Below are 16,909 nucleotides of genomic sequence, written 5' to 3'. Positions count from 1 at the left end.
CCCCTGCCTGGGTCGCTGTTTGCTCTTGGATGGGTCGCCGTTTGTTGGTGTGCGTCGGGCTGCTCCTCTCCCTTCCTAGGTCGCTGTTTGTTGCTGGCATGGTCGCGGTTTGTAGCTATGCGTCGGGCTGCTCCTCCCCCTGCCTTGATCGCTGTGGTTTTTTGTGGGCAGTTATTGTTCGCGGGTGGTTCGGGAGGTTGGCAGCCAGTGTCGAGCAATTTGTAGGCAGGGGGAGGAGTAGGGAAACACGCTGCTGCTGGCTGGGTCGCGTTTTGTTGCTGGGCGTCGGGCTGGTGATGTACGCAGGGGGAGGAGTAGGGAAACGCGCTCTGTGTGTTTCCCTACTTCTCCCCCTGCCTGGATCTCTGTTTGCTGTTGGCTGGGTCGCTGTTTGTTGCTGTGCGTCGGGCTGGTGACGTCAGGTTTATCTACTCCATGAAGCAGACCACCTCCGAGGGATCCACGGTTCCATGCAGCCTCAGAACGTTGGAGGTGAGAATTATTATGTAGGATATCATCCAATCCACGCTGTACACTATCGTAATAGCCTAGAGTAGTGGATGTAAAAAAAAAAAAAGGTTGTGATTGTGGTTAGTATATGCTTTGAACAACCACTTTACTCTTTGACATATGATACATATCTAATATCTAAATTTAATAAAAGGTATTAATTGTAACTATTTTATTTTTACTTTTTTTTTTCTGTGTTGTCAGACAATTATGGGTGTAAGCTCCACCCCTGGCCCCACCCCTAATCCCGCCCCCTTTAGCCTCCCCAAACAGTTGGGCCACAGACCGCCTATGAGTGTTGTGTCATTGGTTGGAGGTATGAATCTAGGAGAGATAGTTATATTGAAGGGTGAGGCTGTGTTCGAGCAGATTGAGGTAGCTCATGGCTGGGTGACCATCTGTGCACGGGCCACAGTCTGGTGTCTAGGAGCGATGTCCAGGGCACAGAGGCTCCTCAGCTCAGGCTACCACTGCCGTTTTGCACTGAATTCCTCTACGCTTGTCACCCTGGCCGGCGAAATCACACCGCTGACTGCGTTGTGGGCTAGCCGCCCGAACTAGCATCCGCCCACCACATTATGCCCGGCGGCGTGTGAGCCCCACTGGTTCGCCACGATGTAGCCCGAGCGCCGACCTCATAGACTGCGCGGCGTCAGGCGGGGCACCGAGGTCGGGCCACAGAGTTTGTGATTTGGTGTGGGTCCAGTGGATGAGGGCGTCTCGGCTGGTGGGAAGGCGGAGGCACCAGTCGAATCCCGTCCAGGCTGTGGCTTCAGGTTGGCAGCGGGTTCGGTTAGCAGCGTCGGGTGCTGGAGTTGCAGTGTGCCGGCATGTGGAGATGCGTGGGTCCACGACAGGTGGTGCGCCCGGCTGGGGGGGGAGGAGGTGTGAATCAGACTAAACCCCTTCAAACTCGGGCTCCGGGTAGGCGGTGGCAACGGCTAGCAGCACCGGGTGTAGCAGGTCATCATAAGCATATTCAGACAAATCATTGCTGGATATAGGATTCTCCATCCGTCCATCTGCAAATAGCCAAATGATTGTAAATGTTAATTCACTAATTTACATGATATAATATGACAAGGAGTGAAGGGACTCTTACATTTGACATGCAAAATCCAGAGAGATTGCTAATGGATGTACATTGCATTTCCAAATAGAATCAGCAGGCGGAGAAGGTTTATATAGCTGTCCCTTTCAAACGCAGTATAAATTCGAGCACGCCATATACCGGCGGCAACTGGATTACTGCAAAGTAACTTGTCATGCCAGCCTTAGGATGTTGTTGAGAGGCAGAAAGACAAGAAGGAATCCAAAGGTCCCAATAAGAACAAAATAGTTGAGTGTTAACATGCAGTGCTAAAGATTCCTGAAAGCTTGACTGTTACAGCCATACATTAGATATTACTGTTTAAAGTACTGCCATTAGCTATAAATGATTCTTTTTATACCTTCTGTGTTAAAGGAGAATTCACTTATTATTAGATTTGTAAGATTAGGAAAAGAGGGAAAAGATATATTAATATAGAATCTTATATTAGTTTTCCTGCTGAAATGCCATTAGCTGTATTAGGTATATCATTCACCCCAATATTTAGACAGAATTTATATTAATATCCATCATGATATAGTTACAGACAAACATTCATACCACGTTGATCGCAGTGGGAGAGAGATCTTCTTCAATAAACAACGCCATGGCGCTTGGATCTGTGAAATCCATAGTGCGGTTGTTAATGGTGATGCGCATACGTGAAGGATATAATAGACCAAATCATGCATTTAGTTCTTTAAGTTTGGGGCGGAATTCCAAAAATTGTTTACAAATTCTCACCGTGTTCTTGTGAAGGTCTGGTAAGAATTGAATCGTTGATCCCATCTTTTTTAATCAGAGCACATATCCATGCATGATGGTAACCACGTGTTTGTATCGTAGTACTCTCATAACGATAGGATTGGGGTATTTGTTTTGTGGTATAGGCCTTGATGGGACCCAATGAGCTCTTTCTATTTCAAAGCATCGTTCAACTTGTAAATCCAGTAGCGAAGGTATGAAGGACTCCAAATATTTAGTAATATTATTACCTTCAGCCGTTTCTGGTATTCCCAAAATTCTGATGTTATAATATCTTCTCGCACGATTATTCATTTCTTCAGTCTCTCTTTCAAGGATCCCAATACATTTGTATTGTCTTTGTAATTGTTTGATATTATTGGCTGCAGCATCTTGCTTATTTTCCAAGATTTCAATACAAGGTCTGAATTGAGATAATTCAGATTTTATTGAAGACTAGTAAATAAGGCCCGTTTCTGACACAAATGAAACTGGCGCTAGCAAGGTTTTCCTCGGAGTGTGTATGTTTGAGAGAGTGTGTGAGAGTGACTGTGTGAGAGAGTGAATGTGCGAGTGTGTGTTGTCAGCATTCGTTGTCTAGGGTTGGTCCCGGGTCCAGTTCACAGAGGCAGTGGGTTCCCAAAGAATACACTATCCACACGGGTTTGGATATATAAAGTATATTATATTTGCAGATATGTATAGGCTCACAGCGCTTAGTACAGGTAAATGGTACAGGCTGTCTCTGGGTGTGTGTTTAGAGAAAGAGAAGGAACAGTTAAGCCAGCAAATCAATGTGCAGAGAGAAGGAAAGAGAGAAAAACTGCCAGCCCCAGAGCCCTGTGCTCTGGGGCTCAAGATGGTTGTGGGCAGAGGGAAAGAAAGAAAAAAGTGCAAGCAGAGCTCTATGCTCTGCTGCCCAGAGAAAGACAGAGAGAGTGTAATCCGTTGTGTTGGTCGTGAACCCTTGGGCCCTGGCCGAGGCCAGCGGGGCGCTGACCCACCACCACACACCCCAGCTACACAATACCCCTAAGCTACCCCTCCCCGCAGTCCCTCAGGAAGAAGGGAAATAGGCAAACAGGCGGGCTTCGCAGCCGAACCGGAACCCACGCACACAGAGCCACTCGTGCGGGCCTCACGGCCTCACAGGAACCCAGACACACACGGGGGGGGGGTGAAAGAACCCAGATGGCCCCCGGGACCCCAAGATGTCAGACACGCGCTGAACCCCAGCGATAGGGCAGAGGGAGAAACAAAAGAACCAGAGCGGGCCACGCCCACCCAGGGGACTAGCGCAGGGCAGGGGAACTAACACAGCAACCCCCATAAGGGTTAGGAAGCCCCCGGTAGAAGCCAGAGGAACCAGACACAAAAGGAAGGCAGAAAGCCTTTGCCTCAAACCCACAGCAGACAGAGGCAACCAGAACACAAAGGGTTAAGCTTGTAGAGCCAGCAGGCACACCAGAGAGAGAGAGAGAGCTCCCTAAATCAACTAACAGAGGGAACGCTTCCCCGAGGGGAAGCAGGGTCACACTGTCAGAGGCAGGGACACAAAACAAAACAGTACACAAAGGGTTAAACTCACTGAGCCAGCAGGCCGGGACACTGGGAAGAGAAATCCTTAGAGTAAACAAACAACCAGGGAGAACGCTCTCAGACAAGCAGCCTAGCTGAGACAAAAGCTGAACAAAGCCGCCCCCACTAAGGAACAAGCAGCTGGCTTCCCACAGAGAGCTGCAGCCAGCGAAGGGAAGCCCAGCTGGAGGCAAGAGAACTAATTAAACACACACACGCTGCCCCCAGCTAACACAAACAAAGGGAAAGGAAAGAAATCCCTGAACAGGGAACTCAAATCAAAGTCAGAGCACAGAGCACGTTCTGACCAAGAACTGCGGCTTTCAAGTCACCACAAGAGTGTGAGTAACGCCAAAGCAAGGCAGGGAGTAACACGCAGGCTTAAGTAGACTCACAGACGTCAGCACAAACCCTGGCAGCCGATCAGAAGAGACGTCTCCCCTTTCTCCCTGCCAAGCCGGCAGAATCATAACAGAGAGATGTAGTGCCCGGACAGAGAGCAGTGTGCCCTGGACAGAAGTGCCCCGAGCACCATGTGCTCTCCTTTATACCTCCAGAACAGAAAGAGATCAAAAACTTATCTTCCTTCCCAGCCAAACTCCAGTGTACTTTCTTTGAAGTCAGGAAAGGTGACCAATTTCATAGGTTTTCCTGTTTGAAGTCCCTAGTGATGGAGCCTCTTATGTCTGGCCTCTTTTGTTCTTAGAGAGCTCTGCTCCCAGATGGAACAAAAGGTATGTTAATCAAGAGTAATTAAGCACAGGGCTAGCATGCAGCTCAACACCATTTGGTCCATTTTGCCATCCTCAGTGGTTCCTGAGGGAGGGGTGAGTTCTCAGAGGTCAGAAGCTGGTTTAATATTATGTCAAGCTGGTTTCATATTAATATAAGTATGTTCAGCAATAATTTTGACCTCCCGCAATCCTGACATCTCCACCCCCTTTTTTTTTTCCATGGAGGCAAGATGGAAGCAAACCTGGGTACCTGATCTGTCACTGTAGTGACAGACTATTCCTGTTCTCATACCTCCAGTTATATTGTTCATGCTAATTCATATCTCCACAGTAGTGAGATGTTTAAATCCCATTATGAGTCCAAGCCTCATGTCTTAGGTTGGGCAGCCCTTAATATGCCACCTTACCCGTCTTAGAGCAGAATGGACAGTGCATAAGGGTTGCAGGCATTTGGGAGGTTAATGCCTACAGGTACCAGGATGCCCGTTGTAAAAAGCTCAAATTAACCTGCTAGACTAGAGTGGCTCCAAAGTAGATGATGGGACTTTAAAAAAAAAAAAAAACAAATTACCATGCCAGATTAAAAATGTAAATGCTGGGAAGAAAGTAGTTTAAAAAAAAATTTCAGATGGGAAGGAAAGTAGTGTGTGTGTGTGCATAGCTGCCTTATAGGGGTGAGGGTATTTTATAGGTTAAACGTTGCACAGAGTTGTACATATGTCTAAGTTTACAGCACATGAAAAGCATACCAATGCATAGCAATACTTGTACACCAGTTACAATAATGATAGGGTGAATTAAAACATTAAAGACATGATCAGCAGTAGGTGAATATCCAAAGAATAATTCCCATACTGAGACATGGGAGTCTTGTACCAAATTTTAAACAGTTTGTCTAATTTGTCCATTCTCATAGGTGATGGTATGATTTACTTCTGTGGAGGTTGTTTTCAAATGGTCCATAAAGGCATGGAGTTCAGTAAAGTTCAGTAGTTTGTGTAAAGTCTCTTCTCCCATGCCCAGAGGGAGTGGATATACAGCGTATGGAATAAAATCTGGAATGTCAATAGAGTCATTGGTAACCAGAGGTGCAGAATATGTTGTCTCATTAATGGTGATGGACACCAGCGGTGTATGACTGCATCAAGTATTGTTCTGTAAATAGTTCGAACTGTACAGCAAAGTGTTCTTAGGGAGGCGGATGTCATGTACTTGGGGAGCAATGGAAAAAGAAATATTTTGAGGAAAGAACAGATTAAAACAAAAGTGTCCAGCTCCAAGGTAGTACACCCTATGTGAGACAGTGGGTGAATACAAAAGTTCGGCAGTCAGAGTACAGGAGGATGAATTGTTCCAGCAGGAGCTGTCACTCTCTTTAAACTGATGAGGTTCACACTGGAAATGAAAGGGCGTTCGCTGGCACAGGCTAGGGTCCATTGGTCTGAATGATGTCCACTTATTGTCCAGGGGCTGCACCCATGCGAGATGGTCCAAAGGATACATTATCACATTATTAACTTACACACCAATATTAACAACAGGGTAAATAACTGTATGTTCTGACCATGGGATCAAAGTACAGATAGAGCATCCTTGTTGTGAACAGATTGGAACACTAACCATCCACCAAGCAAGGTGAGCTATAGCAAATTCTGGTAATTTGGTGCTAGCCATCTGAACAAGAGATGATGGCCAGTGGCCTAACTTAGACGTGATTAGAATTTCCTTTAAGATAGTAATAAGCTCGATCTGTATTTATTCACAGACCATAGCCCATGAAATATTCTTTCCCAACCTGTATTCTTCATGTGGTAAAGTCACAATTTTCTATTCTATAATGGGTGATATAAGAGCAAAGGTATCTACAATTACATTAGATAGTTCAGCTGAAGCCTCATTACTAATATGTTGTGATGTAAACCCTTCAGAAGCATGTTGAGCTGGATCCCATCTTATTCCAGAGCACTTCCATATCAATTGTATTAAGGGCTCCCAGTGCAGTTCCTGTGCCCCCTAAAATGGTGTCCAATAATTCCCGCTTGTATGTAGAGGGGTTGGCTGGGGGTGTGGCTGACTGCATATCCAACAATTAAAGCAAATTGTGAAGGCAATCCCCTCCTAATACTTCTATCTGAACAACCATATACAAAAATGGAGAGGATAGATAAAGAGTCAACTGGCAGTAAATCTGACCATATAATAAATTTATAGGTTCAAGAGGTGACGCCTCAAGAAGCCCCCGGCTAAATAATTCAAAAGCTCACAGGGGCTGGGCCGCTTCATCATCGGCAACCACCTCTACAAATTTTTCTCTTATTGTTTTTCCTTTACTTAAAAATTCACTACAAAAATTACTTAGCTTGCATTCCATCTAGGCTCTCAGGACGCTGAATATGACCATGACCAACGGTGGCCAGTGTTTCGTCACCTGCCTCAGGGTCAAATGGTCTGCGTCAATCTTAGCTTAAAGAATGCTCAGCTTAACCACCATGGCAGCAATGCGATGACACTTCTGAATACGTAATCTGAATCTAAGATTATCTGTATTTCAGGGTGGGAGTCTTGATAATGCTGCAAACAGGCCACAAAGGCAGCCAGTTCACAGTATTGTGCCGAGGCTGACCCACAGGAGTACTGCCTTTGCAGAATTACTTGGTTATCTGGGCCCAGTTGTACAATTGCAAAACCTGCTAATCTCCTTCCTCCCTCACATTGGCTACTGCCATCAATATATACTGTAGGAAGAAAAGGGGATATTCTGTCCAGTACCAGTTCTTTAAATATCAAATGATTGGGGGTACTGGGTGAAGACTGACAGTCATGAGGTTGTCCCTCCAGTAAGATTCCTGCAACCTGCACTTTAGGTTCTTTTAGTAATTGAAACTTCACATTCTGTGCCTGCAACATCAGGGTCCAATGGACTATCCTCTTCGTCCTAATTCTACCACAGGCCAACTTGCCCTCCACAATGAATTTAAGGGGTGTGTGGTGGCTGCATATGTAAGTGGTTTGAGCCCCAATAATGTATATAAACTTTTGCTTAGCAGCATATGCAGCCAGAACATGTTTTTCACAGGTTCCCATTTTAAGTTCTGGAGAAGTGAGGACTCTGGAAAAGAAAGCAATTAGCCGGTCTGTTCCTCCTAAGCGCTGTGTTAGAGCAGCTCCTATACTGTTCTCACCAACCACTGGGTATAGGAAAAAATTCTGCTTGTGATCTGGGGGAGCAAGGACAGGAGCAGAAGTCAAAGTCTGCTTGAGTTTAGTCATTGCCTCTGTGTGTTCTGCCTCCCAAACATATTCTTTACGTTTAAGCAGGGAGTATAGTGGAGCAGCCACTTCAGCATAGTTGTGCATAAAATCACGGCAGAACCCTGTAAGCCCTAGAAATGATTGGAGGGATTTCTGGTCTGTAGGAAGAGGTATTCTGTATGAGATCTATCCTCTGAGAATCTATGGATTTCCCTTCCTGGCCAATAGTGACTCCTAAAAAGGAAACCTGTGATTTACACAGCTGAGCTTTGGCTGGATTCACTTAAGTCCAGCTTCCAAAAGAGCTTTTAAAATCTCTCTTACATGGGCCCAGTGGTCAGATTCAGTTTCAGATTGAATTAAAATGTCATCAACATATTGGATTATATTAGTCTCTACAAGACACCTGGGCTAGGGCTTCCTGCATGTATTTGTGGAAAATGGATGGAGAATCCTTATAACCCTGGGGTAACACAGTCCATGCGTACTGTTTATTTAGCCACTGAAATGCTGTTTTGTACTGGCATTCTGGGGCCAGGGGCAGGCGCTAAAACCCATTTGAAATGTCTAGGACAGAAAAAAATTTACAGTTGGGGTTTAATTTTAGAGATCATTGCCAGGTATGAGGCTGCAACCAGTACCACAGATTTGGATACTTGATTTAGGGCGCGGAAATCTATGGTCAGTCTAAAGGAGCCTCCTGGTTTAACTATTGGCCATGCTGGTGAGTTGCATGTAGAAGAGATTGGTCTAATTATGCCCCTCTCTTCCAGTACCTGTATAATCTTAGCTAAGGGTTCTATTGCCTGATGAGGTACTGGATATTGCTTTTGTGGCAGAGGATCCTCCCCTTCTAACAGAATTTCTGTGGACATTCTGCCACATTCTAGTTTGTCTTGTGCCCAGACAAGGATGTCTGTAACCTCTGTGGGAATTACACTCAGATCATACTGTTGGTCAGCTTTTGTGCATTGTGTGGCCAAATGCATGGGCATTGCTTCGTGCACCAAAATTGTAGACATTTTTGGAGATCCAATACATTGCCACAAGGTAAGATTAGCCATATCCACTACCAGATTTAACTGGTTGAGGACATTAATTCCAATTATTTCCTTTTCTGTGCTTACTATAGTGGCAGCATTGGTTTCTAAAATTTCATTATCATGTTCCCTCTGCATCTGCACTGGGATACCCCATTTAACTGGGATAGCCACACAGTTGGTAACTGTGTCATTGACCCCTTGGATTTTATATGTTTGCACATTTTCCTGGTCTGAAGTGGGAGAAACCCTACTTGTAAAACTGATTCTAGTCCCTGTGTCAATCAGCGCTAATTTATCCTGACCCCCTATCCTGCTGTTCACATTGGGGCATTCACACGTGTCCAAAATCAAGGGTGCCACAAACTTATTTATATTCTGAATCTGTCTCCTTTCCCCTCTCCTGAGGTGCTGGAAGTGCATGCTCAGGTAAGTGAAAGGAGTCAGGCTGGGCACAAAATACTTGGGATTGTTTGATATTTGGACACTGGAGATCAGGACAACCCTATTCCTTTTTTTCTTGCTTATCCTGGGCAGCTATCAATTCACTTTTTATTCTGTCCAGTTCTAGCTGCATAGTATATTTATCTTGCTCCCACTTAATTTGCTGCTGTGCTAACTGATCTCTCTGTGCTTTGAGTTCATGAAACGGGATGTAGCCTGAGGAATTTCTAAAATTATCTTTGCTCTGCCCTCTCCATGGGGCCTGTCCTATGTTTCCTGACCTATTGCTGTGGGCTGGCCCTTCTGCTTGCCATTTTCTCACTTTTGACACAGTAATTACCTGGGATGGCTGAGTTTTCCACACAGATCCAATCCTGAGCATTAACGTGTCAAAAGGAGTTTCTTTGGGGTCCTCAGCAAACAATCTGAGATGTTTAGTAATCTCAGGGGATAGGATTTCCAACAAAAATTCTTTATTATGTTTCTGACCATAATCTTCTATTTTGGGCCACCCCTCCTGGTCTCGAAAGGCTGCCTCCAGTACCCACAATCTGTGCGCAAATTGTTCTAGTGTGTCATTTGGCAGGGGTGCAAGTATTCTAAATGCTTGCATTTGAGTACAGCAAAATAATTGCTCAAGACCCTTTTTCACCAACTGGTATGGGTGGGTGAGAGATCCTACTTTAAAATAGTGGGGTCCTAAAGCCACGTGCATAAGTCTGTCAAAGTCAGACGTTTTCCTCTTATACTTTCCTAGGCCCCAGTGAATCAGAATATCAGTGGCCCATTTGCACCATTCATTCATATTAAAAGGCATAGGGCCGACCTTCTTTTTTATTTTTTATATATTTTTATTCATACAATGACAGGTTGTATTCACAAAGTATGCATAGTAAAGCTCAATATACAATCTACGATTTCCAATCTGTATTTATTATGTTCTGGGGTCTGTACTGGACTCGGTTTCTGTATCTGCAGAATCCTCCCTATCCCTCAGGTTAGTGCTTGAGCCTGGGGTTTCCTCATCTGTGCTTGTCTGAGTGCTTAAGTCAGTGTTTTCAGTCTTAGATTTGCCCCCACTTCTCAAATCCACTACACACACTTCTGTGTGCTTTTGTGGTTCTGTGAATTGAAAACCTGGCTTGTAGGGTGTTTCATAGGCTGGAGGTGCTGAGGGAGAAATACTTGGGGCCTGCCAGTGCACAGTATTAATCTTGTCCTTTGAGGCACATTTACTTTTTAAATGTTTTAATTCTGTTTTAGCCTCGTCCAATTGTTCATTTACATGAAAGAAGGAATTTGTTGCTTGCACAACCTGTGCCCGTTGCATAGAGATGCACACTTGTGCTTCCTCAAGGTCCTTGGTTAACTGAGTGCACTGAGTGGTCAGTTCTGCATTTTTCTGTTTCAAACTAATGAGCCCCCTACATAGGCCTTGTATAAAAAGACATTTCTGTTTATTTGTTTTCTTTTTGAACTCTTGGGAATGGTGTACCATTTGTTTTTGAATGTTATACCAGGAATCCTCTGGGAATTCCCCTTCATATGGGCCTCCCTTTTTGTTACAATAAGTCTGTACCATTATTTTTAGTTCTTTAAGATCAAAAGCGTCCATGGTTGAGGCTGCTGAAAAATACTTTTATTGGTACTGGGGCCTGGCTAGTTTCTTTATAAATATACATATATGGAACTAGCTCTGTGTGGCTCTTGGATTTGGAAAAGCCCTCTTTATAAAGGAGAGGGACTGGAGAGACAGTGCAGAATGAATATAGATTATAGGCAGGTGTTAAAAGATTAGATATGCCAACTGTCAGTTCCTGTCAGACTGAGCTGACTTTCACCAAGAGACTAGCCGAATAGAGAAATAGTTCAAAGTGACAGTACATTAAGTGATTACCAAAGACAGATATGTAGTGTTTAAAAATGTGGGACTGTTTAACTTGGTACCCCTTCCAATAAAGTTGGAAGATCTATCAGTCTTTTCTGAGCAGCCCCAAACACAGCATTAAATTACTTCAACTTTCAATCCCCCTAACAAGGCTAGAAGTACATATGCAAGCATGCAGAGAGCAAAAAGAAATTTTCTTACTTACCCAGCTGGAGATCCTCTAGCGAAACCGAGACAAGCTCCCCAAATGTCAGCAATCGTTGTCTAGGGTTGGTCCCGGGTCCAGTTCACAGAGGCAGTGGGTTCCCAAAGAATACACTATCCACACAGGTTTGGATATATAAAGTACTAGTAAAAAAGGCCCGTTTCTGACTGAAATGAAATGGGCGCTAGCAAGGTAATGACCTTCTGCTATCAATGTTTTGTAAAGGATTTGATTATCAGAGGTGGGGGCAGGGTGTGCAGTCTATTGCTCTGTGAAACAGCGTTGTTTTACAGCCTTAGCTTCTTTGTTTTTCCTGGCTGTGGTCCTCTCCCTTCCGTTTGCTTCAGCGGGGTTTTATTTTTCTATCACTCATCCTGCCTCAGTGAGTGAGTCGTTAGGGGGGTGTGGCTTGGTGGGCTACCTGCTTTGTTTCTCCTCGCTGTCCTCCTCTCCCTTCCCTTTACGTCAGCTGGTGTAGAGTATCAGAGGTGGGAGCAGTGTTTGCAAACTCTGAGGCTGCATCAGTGTATCGCTGTGTGAGACAGAGTTTGTTTTCAGCCTTACATTCTTTGTTTCTCCTGGCTGTGCTCCTCTCCCGTTCCATTTGCTTCTGCGGGGTGTGAGAGAGTATGTGTGCGATACACAGACTCTGTGTGAGACCGAGAGTGTGTGAGAGTGACTGTGTGACACATAGAGAATGTGATACAGTGTGAGAGACTGTGTGAGAGTGAGAGAAAGACACTGAGAGAGTGTGTGTGTGAGGGAGAGAGTGTGTGTGTGACAGAGATACCTCCCCCCTCCCTCTGTGGTCTCAGGACCCCCTCCCCCTCTGGTATGAGGACCCCTCCCCCCTCTGGTCTCAGGATCCCCTCCTCTTTGGTCTCAGGACCCCCTGCCTCTCCCCCCCCCCCCCCCCATGCCTGGTTGGCAACACCGTGCGAGTGTGTGTGTGACAGAGAGAGAGTGAGACTGGGTGCGAGTGTGTCTGTGAGAGAGAGAGTATGTGTGATTGTCCTCTCTCCCCTGCCCCCCTCCAGCCACCCAGCGATTCTCCTCTCTCTCTTGGCCCCCCCTCCAGCCATGCCTTCTAATTACTCGCCCTCGACGTCATCACGTTTTGTCGCGAGGGTGGGTCAGAGAGAGATGTGACACACTTACGAACCCTACGAACCCTTCACTGAAGCCATGGAGTCAGCTTCAGAACGTTGGAGGTGCTTTTTATTATAGTAGATAAGTCTTCTTTTATCTCCTGTAAGTCTTCTTTATTTTCAAGTATCATTTCCTTTAAGGAGCGAATTTCTTCTAGAAGGTTACAGAGGCCTCACCTTCTGTTTTGTTGGCTTGATCCAGATGCTCTTAAGAACATAAGAATAGCCATACAGGGTCAGACCAGTGGTCCATCTAGCCCAGTATCCTGCTTCCCAACAAGTGGCCAATCCAGGTCACCTGGCAGAAACCCAAATAGTAGCAACATTCCTTGCTATCAATTCCAGGGGCATGCAGTGGCTTCCCCCATGTCCATCTCAATAACAGACTATGGACGTTTCCTCCAGGAACTTGTCCAAACCTTTTTTTAAATCCAGATATGCTAATCGCTGTTACTACATCCTCCGGCAGCAAGTTCTAGAGCTTAACTATTCTTTGAGTGAAAAAATATGTCTTCCTATTTATTTTGCATTCTTTAATAGCAAGCAATATTGATTTTACTTTATATACTATGTATAGTCTTACATCTTTAGCAAGGTATGGCCTCCAAAACTGAACACAATTCTCAAGGTGGGGCCTCACCCCTGACTTGTACAGGGGCATCAACACCTCCTTTCTTCTGCTGGTTACACATCTTCCTATACAGTCTAGCATCCTTCTGGCTATGGCCACCGCCTTGTCATACTGTTTCGTCGCCATACTATCACCCCAAGGTCCCTCTCCCTGTCTGCATATCAGCCTCACCACCTAACACATGTCTCCCTTCTCACCATCTAACACATCTTCCTTGGATTTCTACTTCCTTAGTGCATCACTCTGCATTGAATTTTAATTGCCAAAACATTAGGCCATTCTAACTTTTGCAGATCCTTTTTCATGTTTTCCATGCCCTCCGGGTTGTCCGCTCTGTTAGAAATCTTGGTATCATTTGCAAAAAGGCAAACCTTACCTTCTAACCCTTCAGCAATGTTGCTTACAAATTAGCACTGATCCTTGAGGCACTCCGCTGCTCACTGTTCCTTCCTTTGAGTGAATTCTATTAACCACCACCATCTGGAGTGGAGAAGTGGCCCAGTGGGAGTAGAGGAGTGGCCTAGAGGTTAGAGCATTAGTCTTGTAATCCAGAGGTGGCTAGTTCAAATCTCACTGCTGCTCCTTGTGATCTTGGGCAAGTCACTTAACCTTCCATTGCCTCAGGTACAAACTTAGATTGTGAGCCCTCCTGGGACAGAGAAATATCCAGTGTACCTGAATGTAACTCACCTTGAGCTACTACTGAAAAAGGTGTGAACAAAATCTAAATAAATAAATGTTGTAATAGGAGAGGAAAAAGACCTCAGAAGCTCAGCCTCTGGAGTTTGTAGTATTCCACAGTAGCTGGGCAAACCTCATAGGTCTAAAAAACCTCCTGTTTATTTGAAATTTTTTCAGTCCTTTTTATTGTTTCTCTGAATATTTGTTATATAGCTTAACTTCTATAATGTTGTCTTTAAACATAGAATGGCACTTAACTGAGTATATAGCTGCTTGTACGGTGAGCATTTGTTCTGCTGTATGTGGATACTGATGGTGGTTTCTTACTTTTAGGGGCTCTTTTTCTAAAGCTTAGCGTGCACTAACGGAATTAGCATGTGCTGAAAGTTAAGAAGTCCATAGGTATAAAATGGGCGTCTTAGTGTGTGCCAATTCAATTAGCACGCGTTAAGCTTTAGTAAAAGGGCCCCTTAGTTTGCTGTCAATATCTTTTCCAATTATATAGTTATTAAAGAAAGTGGAAAATACTTAACAAAGTTAAAATTTGAAAAGTAGTGTTAAGGGGTTAGATTAGGAATTTATTAATAGAGATTTACTAGAACTTTCTGTCAAGGGATTAATGCAGTTAGGATATAATAAAGCCCTATAGCGTAGAGCCTTGCACTTTCTCACACTATTTCCAGCTATAAAGTTATATGTGGTGTGCTTCATTGACAGAAAACAGTGTGCTCTTTTCTATACAACAGACATTTAAGTTTTAAAGCTAGCTAATTATAACTAGGTTGTTTGATTTTATTTTTACAATCACAAAAGAAAAAAATCTTCATATTTAAACAAGAACAAGCATGTTATAAGGTGAATAGAATTTGACCCTTTAGTCATAGATGAGAGGATATTTGACTATTTAGGATAATGTGGGCTTCAATATTAAGTAGTGAACCATACAGCTCTCATGGGGCAGCAGACTTTACCAAAGGAGTAGCGCAGTTTCTGAAATCTGATAGACTAAAGAACCAAGCAACATGGTTTTAGCAGAGTTTGGTTTAGTCAGACGAATCTTTTCAATTTCTTTGCCTAAGTGGTAAAGGGAAAGTGCTAGATGTAGTGTATTTGGATTTCGGCAAGACTGCTGAGCTATCCAAACTTGTGTTTGTGTCCTAGTTTACTCTTATCAACTCATGTCTTTAATGCTTTTTCTTTCTTATCCCACAGGAAAACATTTCTGGCGTCTTTAACAAGAGTTGCGCAATCAGCTATACTTCCTACCGAAATGTCTTCCCTATCTGGGTGCTAGGGCGTTTTTCTCATCTTTATCCTGAGAGCCCTCTCGCTGGCAAGCTGAAGATCTGACACTTGTGATATGTGGAAATGCCTATAAGGGACTGGTTTTAGCAATTCAAGCATCATCCCTCCATCAGACTGCTAGCATAACTTGATCTATGGGTTTTCATTCCTATATCAGCATATATATATGATTTTATATGAACAAAACTGAGAGAAGGCAAGAAGTGTGAAGCTGTGCATCGCAGGTATCCCAAGTCCATGTGAAGATGCCCATTTGAAACTGTAAAATGCGCATTAGTCAAAGTGTGTTCAGAGAAGTTTTCTGCTGAATATACCCAAATAAATTTATTCAGATCACTGTAGAACAAGTGTAGAGTTCAACCAGATTTGTTTGGCCAACTTTAGCCAGATAGCACTGTCCAATGTATCGGGAACACCATGTTCTCTGTAACATTCTGTCCCTTTAAAGTTTGTTCAGGGAATGATTTGCTCATTTAGCAGCAGGGGAGAGGGGAGGAAAGAGGAAAAAATTTCAGCTCTGCAAACTTGTCCTGCTAACACCCTAAATTAGCCAAACAAACCCATTCAGGTTGTTTTTTTTTTTTTTTTTGGGGGGGGGGGGGGGGGGGGTTCCTGTTTGGTTCTTTAACCTCCTGACTTGCTGTAAGGCACTTTGGACTGTCCTTCAGTGAACTGGAAAGGCAGGTGTAGTATGCTGCCTCTCTGAAGTTTTACACAATTCTTCAGTAGAGGAGGCTCTTCTGGAAATATTCCATAATTACTCTTGGTCTTAAATCCCACTTAATATAATGCTAAGCAAGTATTTCAGTAGAGCTCAATTTCTATTCTTATCTCATAGAGGCATCTTCTGCCCAATATTTAGCCTGCTGATCATTGCTATTTAAATCAAACCAAGAAGACCACGTGGGTGCCATGAGCTAGGTAGCAGCAGCTGGCGAGAGCTCCGGAGCCCCCATCCCGTCACACTGAGAAATCTTGGAAATACACCATACCTTATCGCCGGCTCGAATTAACTCACCTATATGGACAAATATTTGAGAAGTACTCCGACAGAAATGGCGCAACGAACTGCTAAAAAAGACAAAACGAAATAGAGCGGAGGTGAGCCCAAGATGGCCGACGAAGTGGAGACGGCGCCAAAAGAATTCACGACGCACAGTTAGACCAACTGACCGCGGCCGTCACAAAAGCCTGGGAACCCAAATGGGTGGCTTTAGACCACAAACTGGAGGGATTTAACTCGCGGCTCGAAGGATTACAAATGCAAGTTGCGGACGCAGAGGTCCGGATAACAGCACTAGAGGACGATACCCGAGGCTATGGCCCTGACATCGCCGCAACAAAACAACAACTAAACGAGCAGCCGAGCAAGTTAGAAGATATTGAAAACCACGCACGTCGGAACAACATTCGCATTGTGGGGCTGGATGAATCCCTTCCTGAATGAAACTTGGAGGTATGGCTGGAAAATTGGCTATCCAAAGAACTAGCCATAACAAACACCATGGGCACCTTGATAATAGAGAGGGCCTACCGCGTAGGTCGGAAAATGGAGAATCAAAACAGACCACACGTTGTTGTGGCAAAGATTTTAAATTACAGACATAAAGTAGAAGTATTACTACTACTGTTGCAGGAATTACCACTATTGTTAGCAGA

At 44.3% G+C, this 16,909-nt stretch overlaps 1 protein-coding gene across 1 annotated transcript in view; it reads left to right on the top strand.

The window, feature by feature from the left end:
• Positions 1-15,738, top strand: part of LSS (lanosterol synthase) — a 968,970-nt gene extending 953,232 nt beyond the window's left edge. The window contains exon 22 of the mRNA XM_030210819.1: positions 15,158-15,738. Coding sequence (XP_030066679.1) covers positions 15,158-15,295 — 138 coding nt within the window. The 3' untranslated portion in view covers positions 15,296-15,738. The remainder of the gene's footprint in view (positions 1-15,157) is intronic.
• Positions 15,739-16,909: the final 1,171 nt, after the last annotated feature.

This window comes from Microcaecilia unicolor, chromosome 7, assembly GCF_901765095.1.
Source record: "Microcaecilia unicolor chromosome 7, aMicUni1.1, whole genome shotgun sequence".
In the NCBI taxonomy this organism is placed as follows: Eukaryota; Metazoa; Chordata; class Amphibia; order Gymnophiona; family Siphonopidae; genus Microcaecilia; species Microcaecilia unicolor.
The sequence above is the reverse complement of the archived record's forward strand: the minus strand, read 5'-3'. Positions and strand labels throughout refer to the sequence as shown.